Genomic DNA, 20,112 nt, shown 5'->3' with positions numbered 1-20,112 from the left:
ATTGCAGTGCTGTACAGAAACGTGCAGAGTTAATCTTTAAAGAATAAGTAATCTTTAAAGAAGAAAAATTAATAAACTACATACATATGATAGATATTAGTATATTCTCTAAAAAGCAGAGTTTTTTTATATAAAAATATATTCCTACATCTCTAGAAAGATTAAAATTCTTTAGGCAGCTTAGATATATTGGATCTTCTATACAAACAATTGGTATTGCATATCCTAACATAATATAACATTTTTTTTGTTGGGAAATCTAGAAGTAATTTGAATAATTTTATGTGTTACGAGGATCACTCAAATATAAACCCGACTTTTGTCTTCACAGCTCATGTGTGAACATAAGTAGGATGATGCAGAGAGGTATTGACAATAGAGTTGGAGGGAAGGACCCTCCAGCCATCTCAGAATTTACATCTCTGGCTAATAGCATCATGGAGCGGTAGCTTCCATTGTCAGTTATGCAACCTATCATCATGAAGTTTCTTACAAATGTGGACATCAAACTTTAAAAAGTTTTGACTAGAAAATTTGTTGATTATTTTGACGGCATGTGCAGTTAAAATATCATACTCCCTGTATGACTTTTTCATGACAGGGCCAAAATTTGAAATCTACAACGGGCCAGTGGATTTAAAGGTCATGAAGTTGCAGAAAATGAGGTCACAATAATTGTTTGACAATGTGATAGATGATTCCATTGAAGATGTACAGCACCTTACAATTGATGAAATTGCTTCAGAAGTGGGTATCAGGCATGAAAGTGTCAATTACATATCACAAAACACCTTGTGTTACATCATCAAAAGTCTGGAAATGCATATCGGTTGTTGATTTTCTGTACAAACATCGTATTGTGAATGCTGTGTACTACAGTCAAAATTGGACAAAATGAAAGCCACCTACAGGAACAAAAGGTGCCGTCAGCAGATCACAGTTGTTATTTTCCTTCACTACAATGACAGGGAATAGGCATTTGTTAAACACCCACTGCACATTCTAGAATTATTCCCCTGTGATTTCTTTTTGGTTTGGCCCATTGAAAGAGGTACTCAGAAGACATCAATTCCCCGAGTGACAAGAAATAGAGGAGTTTATGCACAATTGCTCATGATATGACGTATTATGAAGAAAGGAATACAAGCTTTCTGCATGCTGGGAAAAATATGTAGAACATAAGGGAGACTGCATGGAAAAGTCTTAAATTTTTTATATTTTTATTCGGTCCTAATAAATGTTAAAAACAAAAATCGGGATTATATTTGACTGACTTATTAAATCACACCAAATTAATTAACATACAGAGTTCATAATAGAAAAGAAAGTAGTTTGCTAATTACATATTCATCTATATATATTAGCCACTCGACGACCCTCCAACTGGTTAAAATAATCGACAGTCTTGTCGGAGGCCTAAATAGAAAAGCAGTAACTGCAACCATTTTTCTAGATGTGGCTAAAGCCTTTGACAAAGTTCGGCATAGCGGCTTGCTGTATAAACTCACACATATGACGATTCCCTGTCGCTATGTCAAATTGATAAGGTCTTATTTACTAGACCGACAATTTGTTGTACGAGTAGGGGGAACAATCTCCTCCACCAGAGATGTAGCCGCTGGAGTCCCCCAAGGAGCAGTGCTTTCGCCGTTCTTGTACACAGTCTGCATCAACGATATGCCGCTGTCGGGAGGAGTCAAAACAGCCCTATACGCAGATGACACGCCATATTATTGTGAATCCAGAAGTGTAGATAACGCGATCAAGAGACTTCAACGGCAATTGGATCTAGTAGAGCCGTGGCTCGATATGTGGAGAATCAAGATCAATGGTGAAAAATTGGTGGCAGTGATGTTCACATACAAGACACGTGCTCCAGCCAGGCAGCTGGAAATCTCAGGAGAGAAAATCCCCTTTGGGAAAACAGTCAAGTACCTGGGAGTAGTCCTGGATAAATGGCTTACCTTAGGAGAACATGTTAAATGTGTGACCCAAAGGGCAAAGGCCGTCAGGTCCTCACTGTACCCAGTACTGAATAGTGCTAGCCCATATCCACTGGCGACCAAATTGCTCATTTTTCGGCTATACGTCCTGCCGATTCTAACATATGCTTACCTGGCATGGGGAGCTTTATTGAACTCCATGCTGCAAAAGAAATTAGAAGCCATCCAAAACATAGCGTTGCTGATGATATTTGGAGCACCGTGGTTCATCAGAAACGTCACTCTTCGCTACGATGCGGGACTGCACACCGTATCTGAGGTGAGGGTGGCGCAGGCACGCAGACTGTTTGGGAGAGTGGCCGTGTCCGAACTCGGCCATCTCTGGGACATCTGCCGAGAGGACCGTACTTCACAGAGTATAATACTGGCCTCATGTATTAAACGAACCACCGTGAAGAGGCGGTACGAGAGTCAAAAAATGACAAACCAGGCTTAGGAGCCTCTATTTCGCATAACCTATAGATGGAAACCGCATGAAAATTCTGGCCGTGAAAGTAACCGTTTTCGCAATTAAATTTTGTTAAAACTATAAAAATCTAAACAACACCCCACACCGTCCCACGTGGAGACCACAATCTCATTTAGTCAGCATATGCGACTCCCTCCGGAGAACGGGGCACATTTCTCCCTTCAAATAACTAGGGCTCCATTAGGGGCACTCCTGCCCATAGGTGCTGGTACCGAAAGGACTTCAGCAGATGGACTGAAGGGGAATCACGCCAGGATTACTAGGCTCAAAAGCTTAGTCTCTCACTGTCAGAACCAGTAAATAAATTTCACGCTGGTCCATACGGATAGGAATGCAAATTACCAAATCCGTCCACAAATAAAACTTAAAATTTATAACAGACACTAAATAATCAATGAAATCCGCCCGATAACAGAAAGATGCAGCATTAAGGGACATTGTCCAGGCTCTGCGATCTGTAGGGAGAAATATTGAAACTCCCACCATTCTTGCATTCCGTTCCGTTCCATATATATTATATTATATATATTATATTCATATATTATATATTCATCTATTTGCTTGTATGACAGATTTCTTAGTCAAAAAACTGAACGAGCAGTGCAACGATCAAAAGCAGCTACACTGAAAATCAAAGGTAAATGTGGAACAAAAGTGGCGACAATCAGCGATACAGTTTCAGTTATTATTGCATCAAATTCAGTATCATCAACAGCAGAAACATCATTAAATGAACTTTGACATAATTATTTACACGATATTAATTGTTACCAAAATATCAACAAAATTCTGTAATATGAAGTATTATAGATTAGTATAGTATTACATTAATATGGTATTGTTATATAATACACTGCCCACATTAAAGCTTTAGATTTTTGTATTTGGACTGGGCCTGTGAAATATTAAACCCATACAGCATTAGCTTTTGCTAATGAAATTTGCTATATTACATAAAAATATTGTGAAAGTAGATTTTATCCCTGTTTTATTTTTAGTTTTAGAGAAATTTATGTAGTAGTTTTCAACAACTTTGAAACATACTTGCTGCTTTATTAAGTTAATTATTAGCTGAGGATAAATATTAACAATATTTCTTAGTAAATTTTTTTTAAACTTATTAAAAAAATTAAGTAGGAAATAGATTGTATTAAAATCAGATATTGATTATTGATATAAAATATAAAAAAAATGTGATTAACTTGTGTAACTTTTATCCAGGTTGAAAAAAAAGATATTTTAAATTTTATTAATTAACTTCTTTATTCAACTCTCACTATATTTGTTAATCATTACATTCACCATTACAGAAATATTGAATTTTTACATATTACAAATTTCATGCCATTTAAAATATTATGGTTAACGGTATCTTTTTGTATAAAAATCCATTTTGTATCTATGTTGGCAGAACACTTTTTTTTTTCCCATTATTTTTTATAAAAGTAAATAGCTCATGGTAAACAAAATATAATTTAGATACTGTGGTGACCCACCGGGTTGGTCTAGTGGTGAACGCCACCCAAATCAGCTGATTTGGGTGGATTTCTTCCCAAATCAGCTGATTTGGAAGTCGAGAGTTCCAGCGTTCAAGTCCTATTAAAGCCAGCTATTTTTACACAGACTTGAATACTAGATCGTGAATACTGGTGTTCTTTGGTGGTTGAGTTTCAATTAACTACACATCTCGGGTATGGTCGAACTGAGAATGTACAAGACTCACTTCATTCACATCATCCTCATTCATCCTCTGAAGTATTATCTAAAACGGTAGTTACCGGAGGCTAAACAGGGGAAAAAAAAAGAAGATACTGTGGTAAGACATAGATAGATTTATGACGACAGAGCTGATGCTTGCATAATCATTCTGTTATTTTTTGTTTAATTTGTTCATCCTGTTCTCTTAGAAAGGTTTTAGACTTTTAATGCAGGTGTAATTTTATTTTCTAACCCATCAGCTTATTAAGGGATTTCCTCCAGATCTAGGTCTGTAGTAGTGGTTAATATAGGATTTCTGATGTCAAAACACCTTCTATTTTTCTGTGAACATTCAATTCTTTCATAGTTCCTGTACTGAATTTGTCAATCTATTGTTTATTCCTGTTTTTTGTGATTACTGTTCTATTTATGTATTTACAAGTGTTTTTGAGTAGCTAAAACATGTTGGAACTAGCAGAAACTATTTCTTTGGGTATTGTCACAGAATATATGAAGAGAAGTAGTAAATTTATGGGTAAATTTGATTACTGATTAATAGACACTAAAATAGAGTGTTTTATAGCCACAAATTTTATTGGATGAAGAGATTTTTTTTTATTCAATCATGAATCGCTTCAATAAATGTCTCCCCGTTAACATTTTTGTGTTCCATTTTTTAAAATGATTACCAGTTTGTTTTTTTTTAATTTGTAAAAATTGTGCTATAGTATAATTAGATAAGTATTGAAAGAAACAGTTACAAAATAAATTATAAGTAATCTCGTATAAGCCAAAATGGTATAGAGAGATGTGGTGTTGATGTACCATTCTTCACCTCCCACAACCATATTCCAGTCTTGCTTATGCATCATGCATAATTTCATTTATTTATTTGATTTCTGTTGTTGCATAACACCTTAGGTCTAAATGGATGGTAGACGATAAGTTAATATAAGAATGTACAAAATTTAAATACACTACATAAAATAAAACGAACACGATAGAATTCAAAATACAGTTATTTTATATTGATAAAAGTGATGGATTTTTTATCTTTATTTTTATTTACTACATTGGTAGCAATAATCTGTCATAAGAAATAAATGATAATAATGAACTTTTAAGATGAATTATAAATAAATATAAACATCTGTAGAAGTATATATGATGACTTGTATTTTACATTGAAAAAATCTGTAGGCCTTTTGAGTTCTTGATAAAATAATAGGATATTGGTATATGCTTTATTTTCAACTGTGCTTTTACATGGACGTGTGTCAGTTCAACATGTACAGTCTATAAATATATAAAACAAAAAAAAAATATTATAAGATGAAATTGTGGTGGACTACAATATGTCATGTTTGTATTTCTGAATGCCCTAATGGAATTTTGTATACTGTAGCCAGTTTCTGATGGGGAGAGACGACAACATTGAACCACAGATATAAACAATAAGTGTTCGACAGAGTTATAAACATAAGTGACAGAGTTTGGAAACATGCTACTTGAGATATCTTTCTGTTGACACTAAATTACTTCTTAGTATGTCAGTGGTCCATCTGTTGTTGCACTTACTTTAAGCATGTGCTTGTTCATGTACTAATTTGACATTTTTCCTCCTGCCCTTTTTATATGCAAAAATAACGTTATTACAGTTGTTGAATGTTCCATAAAATTGCAGCACATATCAGGTTTGCTGTGATCTGAAGAATAAGAAAATAATAGATTACTTCAATCTTTTTGTAATACTTCTAGTTTATATTCCCAGTGAATATAGCTGTAATAAAGGGTATAGTATGGTGACCATGTCAAAAATGGATTATATGATTTTCTGCAAATCTTTATGTTTTAGGGTGCATCTAGTTCATCTAGACCAAAAAAAACAATGTTTGCGAATTGCTCTGCTTTTAGCCGTAACTTATAACTCAGGATTGACTGAACCGATTTTTTTCAAATTTGGCTGAAATATTTTATGTGGGGCATATATTTTTTTCAAAATTTATTAAGGTGGTGGGAGAACTACAAAAAAATCAATTTTGATTTTCTTTTGAGGCATTTTAGAGAAAACTTTATTAAAGCAAATTTGTTACTTAAATGCATATATAAATAATCCAAATTTTTTTTTCTTTTGCTTTATTTCCTTTGATTTAAATATTTTTCAGAAAATTTTTGACAGTTTATACTTCATATTTAGAGCTATCAAGAAATGTCTAGAATTTTTTAAAATTGCGGAAAAATGCTGAAAAGTATTTTTGAAAATTTTCTTTTTATTATTTTAGCCTTTATTGAAGGGGCTGTTAGATATAGAGAAAAGTTTTCTTAAAATTTATTCTCAACCTCTAAAAAATATATATATATTCTATGTTTGGCTCTCTTTTAATTTTTATTACAAAAAAAATTTCTGTATATTTCTTCATCACTTAAGACCTATTAAAATTAAAGTAGCTTTGAAACCTGATTATATTATTCCGTACCCAAAATGAGAAGTATTTTTTTTTTCATAATTCTTGTAAATGCTATAATTCTATTTTTTTTTTTTTAATTCCTTTTAAATTAATTTTTTTGTTAGGAATCTACAGAGTAAGGAAGCTCCTAAAATCAAAAAAAAAAGTTTATTCAAAATTGAAAATTTTGATGCTCAAATATAATTTGGGTAAGTTTTTTTTTTAATTGGCCATCTCTGGATTGTGTATACAAACTTTATTTTTCCTTTGAGGTTTTAATCTTCTGCCATCTGTCAGTCATCATTTTTCTTATCTTCCTCTGTGTTTGCCTCTGATTCTCCTGTTGTTTCCTCTACCCTCTTGAGCCACTTTTAATGTTCTAAAACTTGTAATAAACAAATGATCATGACAGCAATGGTATCCAAACTATAAAATATGATAGCAGGAAGTTTTGTAATAAAATATAATTATATATGTATCGAGTAGCATTCCCTAGCATGAGGCGGCAAATTGACACACTGAAACAACCATCACCTTTACAAACTTTAAAAAATGGAAGCAGAGATTTGAAATACATTTTAAAACATCAGGTGCATCAGAATAGAAGATTCTGAAACTGAAGTAGCTGTTTCCATAATATGATTGAAGAAGCTCTAGAAGTTACACGTTAAGTTTCTCTTAAGTACACGTTTGTCCTTACAACAGCAGAAAAAAATATATATAAATAAAATAATTTTTGAAAGATATTGCAAACCTATTAGAAATGAAACTTAACCCTTTTTATATGTTGAAAAATGAAGGAGAAACATTTGATGAATTTCTAACCTCACTTAAAAGTTTAAGAAGTTATTGTGGTTTTTACCAATTAACAAACGGTTTAATCCATGATGCATGATTAGAGGATTAAATTATATATAAAATAAAAATATATAATAAAAATTATGATATAAGACACAAGGCAATAAGGCCTTGGCAATGGCACAAGGAAATAAGAATCTCAAATTGTTTTGGTGCAATCAGTTCCTAAATACATTTATGAATGTTTTTGATTTTCAATTAAATTTGAGCAAGTATGAATTTAAATAATTTAATCTTTTTTTTTATTTTAAAGTAGTATTCTGTGCCATATAGATTTGATATAATAAAGTTAAAACTTTATTTGTAAATGATAAAGGAAATATTCTAATATCGTGTCATTTTTTAAATAGCTTTAATATATATGTAAAATGCTTTTATGTTATATTCTCCTTTTTTTTAGTTTCATTTACTTTTTTTTATTTTTTTTAACAAAAGTACAAAATATGAGGTTTGATCAGAAAATAAGTGGATTTTAGTTTTCTCAAAAATCATTTATTATGGATGGGTTTTCATCAATATGGATTTTATCACTTTTCAAAGTACTCCTTTTTAGATATAATACATTTGTGGCAGGGCTTTCCTAGAATGCAATTTCCACTGTGGTGTGTAGTTTCTTCAGCAATTCTGTCTGATCTCTTCGTGTTGGCAAAATGTCAACTTTCATAATTCTTTTCAGCTTGGGGAATTGGAAGAGGTCACATTTCCAGGGAATACAGAGGGTGAGGCATCATAATGGAGATTGTTTTTGGCAAAAAATTCATGAACAAGCAGTGAAATGTTACCAGGTGCAAGATTTGTTTAGTCACAGATCTGGGCATTTTCTTCGGATTGCTTCAAGCAAACTGTAGAACTTCCCGGTATTAATCCTTATTGACTCTCTAATGGTGATTTAGCAATTATCAACAGTTGATGTGCTGGGTCATTCAGGACGCATCTTGGAAACATTTGTACCACTTTTAAACACTTCTTTTATGCATAGAAAAATTGCCAAAAGCAACATTCAACATTTACAATGAAGTGCTGCACTTTATTCCATTCTTAAAGCAAAATTAAATGCAAATTCATTGTTCAATTTTTTCCACAAGTTAAAAATCGCTGCCATACCAAAACATACATTAAGGACAAGTGTACCAACACAAAAAAAAATTGTTACAATTGGACTTATACAGCCTGGGAAATAAAAAAAATTCCACTTACTTTTTTATCAAACCTTGTAGATAACAGTTACTAGAAATTAGTTAGAAAATATTCAATGTTTACTGGTTAAATTATTATGTTCTAATACTTTGTTTTTGTTTTATATAATTGTGTGAAAAATACATAATGGCCCAGCCCTTCAATTTTTTTAACATCTGTTAGTAATTGACAAAGATCAAATTGTACTGCTTTTCAAACTGATGCAGTTTGATGCATTTTTACTTAATGTTTAACATATGTATTATAGATAAACCTGTCACAAAAATTAACTGAATACCTATACTTTGTGTTTTATCCTATTTTTTATAGAAAATATTTTAGTATTACTATTTAAACAGCTTTTAATGCTGTAGCGGAAGATATAAAATGTTTAAAGAAGCTTTATAAGGACAGTTATGTTAAGTGATATTTTTTTAAAGTTGTGTTGCTAGATTGAAGGTTTTTAATTATTGTAGCTAATCATTTATGAGATTTATAAGTATCATTACTGCTTATAAATTCTGCTGTGATAAAACTTGTTATTTTTTAAAATTTTATGTAAAATTAAAGTTTTTAATTATGATAATTTTATTTTTATTTCTTCACCAGTTTACAGGAAAATTCTTGTATCTATCTATAGTTTCAGTTATTTACAATTATAATTCATACAATCATAGTCAATACACTGTTAATCAAATTGCTGCCATGACTCTTAAGTGTGAACTTTTCTTCTGATGGTTATAAAGTCAATCTTGAATGAGATAATCTATAAACCAGGATGAACCAGTTATATGTTAGCCCTATTTCTAATATAAAAGCGTCAGTCAATTGTAAATCAGACTTTTGTTTTCACTGCTTGCATACAAATACGCAAAGACTGGCACATAGGGTTGTTGATGGACACTCCAGCAATCTCAGTATTTATATATCTCATCTCTATCTGCAGCATCATATTAGAGCATATATATATATATATATATATATATATATATATATATATATATAAATATTTATCACAGAATATTTATCACAAATATATGTTTAATAAGATTTTCACTATGAATTGCAGCTTTTGTTTGGAAGTCACTGTTTTATTATACTTAGGAAGGAAAGCTGTATGTATTCTGTTTTATTAAATAGCTTCTTGAACTGACAGATGTCCATTTAAAACAAAAAATAGCAGTTTTTATATAAAACCTTGCCACTATACAGAAGCAAATTACAATGCAGTATCACAAAGTCCAAGATGACTACACAGAATTTGATTATAACAGAAGCCATGAATTTTATAGACCAGATCACTGATCACTATATAACTGGATAAGGGATCCTTATGGTGTAAAATACAATTAAGTGTTCAATATTGAAGCAAACACCAGCACCGCAGAATAAGATGCTGGGAACTAAATAAAACCATTATACGCTTGTGCAACTGTAATTGTGTTTGTAGGGATGTTTATTTTACTCAATTTAGATAACCAAAAGAATGTTAATTTTTGCAACATAAGCAGAAATTTACGGACAGTAGTAATTTTTAAATAAAGACATTTTTTTAATAAACTTTCATTTTATTTAGTTCTACTGGTTCTACCACTCATTTAGTGGTGCTAGTTTATGCTTCAAATTTGACCAATTCCAATACATGAGATTCCCTATCCAGTGTGTTTCTAAAATGGTGGGCTGGCTATACTTTTTCAGATTCTGTTTGTAAAACTAAACAAAAAATATCCTTAGGAAAAATGGCAATTTCTCCTTGATTCTCCCCCTGTTCGCCATTTTGTTATTTTTATAAAAATTTATATCTGAAGTCCGAATAGACGAATCGCATTAATATTTGGTAAGCATCTTTGTAATAAAGTAGTAAGATTAGCAAAAAATCAGGACCTTAAAATATCTTTGCAAATTACAAAATGGCAGTTTATTTTTCAATCTGTTATATCTCCGTAAATATTAGTTTTATCAAAATTTATGTTATTTACTAAAATATTAAGACTTTTATTTTGAACAAAATGGCATTTTATTTTTTGAAAATATGTTAACAAATAGCCGAGTTGTGGTAGAAAATTGTTGTAATTATGTGTCTGTTTTCACGTCCTCTACTTACGTTCAATTCAATGAAATATTGTTTTTATTTATTGTTAATTCTAGTATTGTAAATTAGTCTCAAATTAAGTAATAATTTTCTCACAATAATAGACCTAATAATTATAATACAAAATTACAACATCAGTTTTCTCCCATAACTCAACCATTTGTTGAAAAATGACATTTTATTTTTAATTTTTTTATTTTTATTTTATTTTACATTTTATTTTTTCAAAATAAAAGGCTTAATATTTTAGGTAAATAATATAAATTTTGATAAAACTAATAATTATGTAGATATATTTGAAAAATAAACATGGCCACCATTTTGTAATTTTCAAAGGTATTTAAGTCCTGTTTGCCAATTTTAAAACTGTATTACCAAGATGCTTACCAATTATTAATGTGATTCGTCTATCTAAATCATATAAATTATAAAAATAACAAAATATATATATATGCAGGGTGAGAACGAAGGAGAAATTGCCATTTTTTCAAAGGATATTCTTTGTTTAGTTTTACAAGTAGAATCTGAAAAAGTATAGCCAGCCCACTATTTTAGAAACAACCTGTATATTCAGAAGAAAAACAGCTAAGACAGCCAGGGTGTTTACTGCTATCAGTGATGAGAGACTCCAAGAGACTTCATGAAAGACACTGAAAGAAGTAGCTCTAAACAAAATGTAAAGCTCTTATAACAACCTTGACACCAACAATACAAGAAAAAGTATGTACGTTTAGGTAAGTAAATTCTTTTATTTTTAAATTTTATTAGATTCTAATTCAATAAAAATGGGCTAACACATACAACTTCTTTAATTAATACTTAACTTTTATTTTTAATAAAATCTTTAAAAACAATATTTATCATCTTTTATAATTTATATATTTATTTTTTTTAATGACACATTTAATATAATTTTGTTTATTTCACCATTTTCTTATTCCATACAGTATGTTTCTTTAAAATATTTAATTAAACAAATGCATAAAAAAAATAAATAACTGATAATAAAGCTAAGAGAATAATGTACAATCTTAACGTTTCAGAAAAGGAATTTTTAAACTTCATGGACAATAAATTGTTCTAAGGTTGGTGCATAAAAATTGTACAATCAACTGAATTTCTTTTCAAGTTATAACAATTAATTATTGAACTATTCAAGTAAGTCACTTTATCCAACAGTTGATGTAATAAGCTGAGCAACTTGTTCATCAGTTGATCGTACAGTCAACTGCATCGTTACTCCATCTGCCAATGCTAATTTTGCACGAACTAAAACTTCATGACCTCCTCTAAAGACACCTGTAAAATAAAAAATGAAAGGACAATCATTAAATAATATACATTTATAAATTAGATACAGTATAAACAAAATCTTCCAAAAAAAGAGGTTTAACTGAAACTAAAATCTTTCATCAGGATGTGTTTAATTTAGACTGAGGCTAAAGCATAGTCATCACTTTTTAACCACTTAAAACTGACTTTGCTCCCATAAAATAGGCAATAATAATGAGCAATTTTTCTGGAAATTATATAATTGTTCAATTTGATTCACCTTCCAGATTGTACAAAATGTTGAAAAAAGCAATTAGTGAAGATCGTGTGAAACATGTTTCATTGGCATTATCGCATTTTTGGTTGGACGAGAGAATATTAAAGACGTGCTGAGAGCAGGTTGACCAAACTTGTAAATTAACAAAGTTATGGTGAACACAACAATTTTCATTATTTTATAAGACCATTGTATCAGTGTGTGACAAAAGCAGTAGCACAATGAATTACACACAGAATTAATTCTTATGCAAGGTGTACAAAAATATCAGGATTTAAAAGCTAGTTAATCTCTTATCTTTTGACTTCCAGTAATGAATCGCAAATAAAATGATAAGAGTGTAACTCTTAGCAATACAATCAGGAAAGTTTTTATCTTTATGCTGTAACATTTTGATCACTGAGTCAGCACACATAGTATAGTTGGTAGGCTTAAAAGCTAGCAACAGCTGTAAACAGTATGGAAGCATGTGTAAACGCTTTCCTTACTGTCTTCACCGGCACTGCTAGTTCACTGCCAGCATAAAAGAATTTTTATGACAGCAGAAAAGACTCACTGGCACATTCAATGTTCTTCAGATTCAGGTTTGAAGAAAATGTTCTCTCAATCATTTCTAATATTCTTCCCTAATCCCCTAACAAATATTATTGTCACTTGGAGGATCACAATTAAATATTCTACGAAATGCAGGTTGAACTGTAACTATAGATTCACAAATTTCAAAACCCAGAGGCTTTTTGTTAAGTAATCACAATCTTTGCTATTGGCAGTGTCAAGCAGAAAGATAAGAATTCAATCTACAACCATGCACATAATTAAAACTGTCCTTTTTGGTCTTTGATTCTAACCTTAAGTCAACACTGCACATCTCATCCATGAGATATAACAAATTAAAACCTTAATATTCTATATTTTGTATATCCAAGTAGAAAAAAGAGGAATTATAAACAAGGCCTAGGTTCAACTTTACTTTCTAAAAACAGCACAAGAAAATGTATGTTTGTATTATATTAATGTGGTTGATGTTTAATACTTTCAAGTATTTACTTGAAAGTATATAGCATTAAGTAATTTAATTTTGTACAAACAAATATTGACTAATATTTATAAATAATCACCAGAGGCAATAAAATGTTGCAATGCAATATCAATCATATTATTTCCTACTATAGCTCTAATACTGGTGTATTAGCAGAGTTTTAAAGGGAAAATATAGCAATCGGTCAACATTTTGGATATGAGGATTTTTGTAAATGTCGACATTTCAACAACAAAAAAGGTTATAAAAATTTCTGGAAGATGTGTATAACATCATGTGTAGAAGAATATTTTGATTAATATCTCCAGAATGACTCACCATAAATTCTTAAAATATCTTTATCTAAGGTAGAGGGGACATTGACGGCATTAAATTTAGGATAAAATTAAAAAAGGGGAAGGAATAGTTTCATTTTTTATTTTGATTTTCTGTATAAAATAAAGGTCATAAAATAAAGTATTTAAAATTCCTAAATTTTAATTCAACCAGATTTAGTGGTGATGGATATTCAATGTTATTTTTAATTATTTTTTTGCCTTGTATCTTGAAACCCCTGACCAAAAATGATAAATATTTGGAAATATATATATATTCCAACTTAAATCTGATTTTCGATCCAATTAGATTAGGGACCATCCACAAACCCATATTTTTTTAGTAAGCAATAATTTGTTTACCCTTGTTGAATATCATTGCAATAAATTTTTAAGCCCCAAAAATCAACGAGGCTAAATGGGGTCTGTACTTTAACTGTACGGACATGGAAACATTTTTCAAAAATGAGGTCCTATAGGACCCGACTTAAGAATTTAAAAAAAGTATTTTCCAAGTTTTGACTGTTATTAAAAATGTTTTGCGAGGTAATTTGGCAAGCAAGGGAATCGAATTGTATTCAAAATTTTTTACTAAAAATTTTAATTTTTTTCTCAATTTTACTTTTTAATACAACATAATTTTAATTTAAAGAAAAAAACTTCATTTGATCTCAGGGGTCAAATTGGACCCAAAAGTTTTTTAATGAGTATTTTGATCTTTTTTCTAATGTACTCTAAATATTGCATAATAAAGGTAATTAAGTTAAAAGCCCATGTGGAATTTTAGACAATCTGTCATGCACAAAGTTGGTAAAGTTATGCAAACCTTTTTGTCTGCTTTTCTGAGATAATATTTCATTTTTAAACAGGGGATAAAACCGATATGTTTTAAACATGAGAGTTAACATACATGTTGGAACTTCTTAAATGACTATATTTTGTTTATAAAACTGTAATGCTGCTTATTTATCTTAACTGATCAATTTATTGTTAGGCATTCATAAATTAATTAATTTATATTTGAACCTTGTATAAAACAGCAGCATAATTAATCATTCACTTATTACTAATAAAAGATAACACTTTGGTTTGGTTTTAAGCAGGTTTATATAAATTCTAAAATGATCATAATTGTAAAAGAAAAGGTTTGTAATAAATAATATTCAATGATTTTTAAGAAAATTACAAGAAAAAATGGAACTTGATAAATTAAAGAAGTTACTGAAAAAACATGAAAAATTATTTAAATAAGAAAACTGACAGAAAAACAAAAGTAATAAAACAAGAGTTTATTGAAATATTACAAAAATATGAAAATTCTGTTTTCAAAAAGGTACCTGAAGCTATAAAGAGTAGGAACAGTTCAGACGAAATGCAATTAACTTCTTGTCACAAAAAAAATGGCCACAAACAAAACATTTACTACAGGATTTTCATATGTCTTACCATAATTTGTTTGTATTTAATTGTCTAATAGTTATCTGTAGCAAAAGATAACTAATTCAAAATACATTGTTAATTGTATTTTGAATATTAAACATTGTTTAATCGGTACAATAAGACTTATTAACTCATCACTTTTCTTGATGTGGCTAACTTTAAATTAATGTTTTTATTAAATCAAAAACATATGTAATTTTTTTCACATATTTGTTGGACATGCTAGAAGGTTATTTCATTACTTTTTTTTATTCAGGCTCTTAGGTATTCGCTGCTAAAAATATTATATCTTCAAAAAATGAAATTTGCATATTAATCTATTTTTATGAAGAAAGGTGCAGGAGTCGTTTGTTTTCTATTTTCACTTAAGAACTGATTCTTAATCCTTAATGAAACATCAGGATGTATATTATTGTAGCTTATAATTCTCTCCAGCAAAGTCAAATCTTAAAATATGCAGTCATAAAGAGAAGCATAGATGATCAATTTTTACCAGTTTGCAGCCCCCACTTTGTTGTTCTGTTCTGGGCTAAAAAGCTCATGATAAGAATTAAACGAACACATTTCTATAAATATAGAATTATCATTTAAAAATGAATTTTTAAAAATTATGCTGCAATATGTGATCATCATCGTATGATATTTTTTGGCACGATTAGGGAGAAGTTTATTTATTATATTGAATCTATCACCTGTTATTTCTTGAAATTGTTCCTAAGTGATCATGAACAAAACCTCATATGGAGAGGAAAGAGTGAATTTTTCTTTTACATCTGTAAGAAATAGGTAATAAATACCCATTTCTACTGTCTCAAGAATAGAGACAAGATCTGCTAAACAAAGGAGACAAATTCTTTTATCAATCTCACACATTTTTGACTGCCAATAAATTCAAACAGTTTTTCCTTCAAAAATCCAGGGTAATATTTGTACTTGCCGGCCTTCAACAACGGTTTTAAAAATCATAATAAATTTGAATTAAAATAGTTCTAGGTATATGAAAAATCAATTGTTCACTTTGTAGAAGCTGAAATGCAAACTTAAAAAATGTATGACAGTCTTGATCATTGCTTCCATTTAGCTTCAGGACTCTATGTCAATAAAAAGAACAAGAATTTCCTAAGTTTGTGTAAATTAAGTAAAAAATCATATTCTCTGTTTTGACCTAACATAATATAAAGTGAAATATGAAAAATTCTGTCTTACTTGAGATGCAGATGACTCATATCTACATAAGTGATAAGTGTTCTACATAAGTTTTCAGTAAAGCTAACCCTACAATAAACCTTATGGCTAATTTGTTCTCCATGAGCAAGATGTGGTAATTAAGAAGATAAAATAAGTAACCTTAGAAGAAAATAGAATTCTTCTGTTCACTGACTGCATAAAATTTAAGTAATAGATTTCTAATTACTCACCGGCTAAAAAGAGGGTATGAGATGACTTCCCAGAAGGCACCTTATCAGTTCGTTCAGCAGGTTGCATTCCAAGAAATGCGATTACATTCGAAACAGCTTCCTCTAGTGTTAAAGTACTGGCTAAACTGTACATATCTTCTAACTCACTATAACCAACATCACCGGCTTCCTCCCATGCAGCTCCAAAATTGACCTTAACAACTTTTCGTATCTGATCACTTAACGAAATCTCCACATCTTCAAGCTGTAACATTAAAAATAAATAAAGAAATAAATAAACACACGACCCAAAATGCCAAATTTCTCAACTTCAAATTAAAAAAAAAAAAAAACCGTAATCGAACGGCAAATAAATAGTTTACTTCCTATTAGTACACTTCCCTTTTTATATTGTCTACCATTTTTATTTATCTCCGACCTCTTGCTTTCCTCCCCGTTACAAATCCTTCCAATGCCATCACGTCTCAGCCAATGTCCCAACCAACTGCATTTTCTTCTTTTTATTATTTCAATAATCACCCACTCCACAAAGCAACTCCCCATTCCAAACTCTCTCCGTCCAGCTGATCTTTTCCATCCTCCTCCAAACCCACATTTCAAAGGCCTCCAATCTTCTCCTCTCCCTTCCTAATAGTCCAAGTCTCTGCACCATAAAGGGCCACACTCCACACAAAACAATTCGCAAGTTTTTTCCTTAGTCGCAGGTCTAGTTTGCTACATAGCACTCTCCTCATTTAGCTGAATGCTTCCTTTGCCCTAGCAATTTGTGCTTTAACTTTCTGATCACACTTCATATCTTCCTTAATGATGCACCCGAAGTACTTGAAGGATGACACTTCCTCAACTTTATTTCCCCCAATCCTATTTGTTGCCCTTATGGTTGATTTGCTAATTATCATGCTTTTTGTGTTCTTTGTATTTATCTTTATCCCATGCTCCTCGCAGGTTTGATTTATTCTCAACATTTCACTCTGCTAACACTGCCATGTCATCAGCGAAACTAACACACATTTTCCTTCTTCCTCCAAAATTACACCGTTATTACCAGTTACACTCTTTTCAATTATCGCTTCCAGGTAACAGTTGAACAGAATTGGTGACATGCAACATTCTTGCCACACCCCTCTCCCAAGTCTGCTTTCGCTGATAACTCATTCCCGATCTTCATTTTTAACATTTGTGACAAGTACATTTTTCTTATTAATATCCTTACCCTCCAAGCGACTCCTTTTACCTTTAAGATTCTCAGCAATTTATCCCATTCCACCCTGTCAAATGCCTTCTCCAGATCTATGAAGACCACATATAAATCTCTTTTCTTTTCAATATATCTTTCTCTGATCACTCTTATTAAACCTATTGCATCCCTTCTTACCTTCTCCCTTCTAAACCCAAACTGCTCTTCTTCAGTTGGTCTCTCTAGTCTTCCATAAAGTCTCCCATTCAACATTTTTAGTAGTACCTTAGCTACATGCAATATAAAGCTAATGGTCCTATATTCCTCGCATTTCAATTTAATCTTGTCGATTGGGACCAAATAGTAGTCACAAAATCCTCCGGCCAATCACCATTCTCATATATCAAATTACACAGGCTTGTGATATCTCTTAATTCCCCTAAGCCTTTCCATAGCTCAGCCAGTGCTTCATCGAATCCACATGCTTTCATGTTCTTCATTTCCTTTAAGGCTTTCTCCTCCTCACACACTTCTGATTCATCTTCAACTCCTAGGATTTCTGGTCTTTTATCTACTTCGTAAAGTCCATCCACATACCGTTTCCATCTACCTAGAACCTCGTTTTTCCCATCAACCACCTCCCCATCTTCTGTCCAATCTAGTTTACATTCTAGTTTTACTTTTTCCCTTTCTAGATACCAGTTCCATAACTACTCTATACATCTCTTCATTCCCTACCTTCTCCAATTTCTGAATTATCTTCACACCTCTCCATTAACCATGTATGCCGCGCCCTTTCTGTCTCTCTTCTTAATTTATTATTTAGTTTCCTGTACATCTTCTTACCCTCTTCTGTTCTGACATTCTTCCACTTTCTTCTCTCATCCATTTTATCGAATCTCTTAATCTTTTATCCGTATCTCTTTCACCACAAGATTATGGTCCGCACCTGGATACGCTTTTGAATTTATACCCATTTTCTATCATAAAATAGTCTATCTGGTACCTCTCTCCATTTATTCTTGATGTCCATGTGTATCGGCGGCATCTCTTGTGGGCTTGGAATAGCATATTACCAATTACCAAAGAGTTCTCCTTATAGAAATCCACCACTCTTGTCCCTCTAGCATTTCTTATACCTAACCCAAAGCCTCCGATCCTTCCCCTACCACCACATTCCAATCTCCCACCACTATAATGCAAGCTCCTCACCTTTCCCCATCTATCAGTTCCTGAATCTTGTTACAGCAATTTTCAATCTCCTCATCTTGATGTTGGCTTGTTGATATATTCACTTGTATTATCACTAGATCTTTTCCTTTGCCTTTCAATCTCAAGAAAAATATTCTTTCATCGACATATCTTACTTTTTCTGTGGGCTCAGCAAAATTACCAATCCTTTCTCCACCTGAACCCTCCACTCTGTAACAGCCCCCTTCCTTACCATCTCACCACACACCAGTTTGTTTGTTTGAAAGGAATTATGACAAAAACTTTTTCAATAACCTAAAAGCACGACTAAACTAAACCTTCATTTGTCAAAAGGTTAGAGGGAAAACAGTAAACTTTTCATTGAAATTTGTATCACATGATACTGAGAACTATATGAAATTGTAATAAATGTAACAAGTTAATGAAAGCATAAAACCAAGTAATTCTTTTTCAACCTTTTCATGGTTCTTGTAAAATAGTCTATTATATAAAATACTCATTTTTGTAAAAACAGGACTATTCCTTTTTGTAATTCTACCACACTGACTTAGCAATTCTTATGTGATTCTTTTACAAGTATATATATATATATATATATATATATATATATATATATATATATATAAAATCAAAATAGCACTAAGTGCTGTTTTTCTTAGAAAACAACCAGTAAACAAGAAAACCTACCTTATTCCTTAACTATTCGAGAAACTGAGACCTTTTAAACAAATTCCTCAACCAAGAAACCTGGCGAGCTTTTTGTGTCAAAATGTAAAAACCATTTAGTTTATCACAATTTTCATTAAAAAGTATCTTGAATTGGTAATTGCGAACACTTTTCTATTTTTACTTAAAAAATTAAATGATATTCATATACTGTATGCATTTACAACTTCTGAAATCACTCAATCTCCACTATTTCAGCCGAGTTCAAATAACAAACAAGCCGTTGTAAGTTCAGAAGTCAAACAGTAGTCATTTGTCCATTTACTTCTGCTACAGAAATATTATTTCTGCTGTGTAGACGTTATCAAAGAAATGAATTCTTTTCTGAATATAAGAAATCCAATTCTCCAATTCTATTCAATGTATTAGATTAAAATATAACCAACTATTAATCATAAACAGCCAAAGAACAATAAAAAAAAACAATACTAATTATAATTTAAAATCCAAAACAAAAAGTAAAACTAAACAACATTATAAAAAAAAATCAAACA

At 31.1% G+C, this 20,112-nt stretch overlaps 2 protein-coding genes across 6 annotated transcripts in view; one reads left to right on the top strand and one right to left on the bottom strand.

Annotated features, from left to right (window-relative positions):
• LOC142334452 (uncharacterized) overlaps positions 1-9,237 on the top strand; it is a 92,871-nt gene extending 83,634 nt beyond the window's left edge. For all 4 annotated transcript variants that reach the window (XM_075382477.1, XM_075382474.1, XM_075382475.1 and 1 more), the window contains one exon: positions 3,045-9,237. In XM_075382477.1, coding sequence (XP_075238592.1) covers positions 3,045-3,213 — 169 coding nt within the window. In that variant the 3' untranslated portion in view covers positions 3,214-9,237. The remainder of the gene's footprint in view (positions 1-3,044) is intronic.
• Positions 9,238-11,599: 2,362 nt separating this feature from the next.
• gammaCOP (coat protein (coatomer) gamma) overlaps positions 11,600-20,112 on the bottom strand; it is a 79,913-nt gene continuing 71,400 nt past the window's right edge. For both annotated transcript variants that reach the window (XM_075382472.1, XM_075382473.1), the window contains exons 15-16: positions 16,504-16,747; positions 11,600-12,042 (exon numbers count right to left, since the gene is read on the bottom strand). In XM_075382472.1, the coding sequence (XP_075238587.1) occupies positions 11,912-12,042; positions 16,504-16,747 (375 nt within the window). In that variant the 3' untranslated portion in view covers positions 11,600-11,911. The remainder of the gene's footprint in view (positions 12,043-16,503; positions 16,748-20,112) is intronic.

The sequence above is a fragment of the Lycorma delicatula genome, chromosome 1, assembly GCF_047948215.1.
Source record: "Lycorma delicatula isolate Av1 chromosome 1, ASM4794821v1, whole genome shotgun sequence".
Taxonomy (NCBI): Eukaryota; Metazoa; Arthropoda; class Insecta; order Hemiptera; family Fulgoridae; genus Lycorma; species Lycorma delicatula.
The sequence above is the reverse complement of the archived record's forward strand: the minus strand, read 5'-3'. Positions and strand labels throughout refer to the sequence as shown.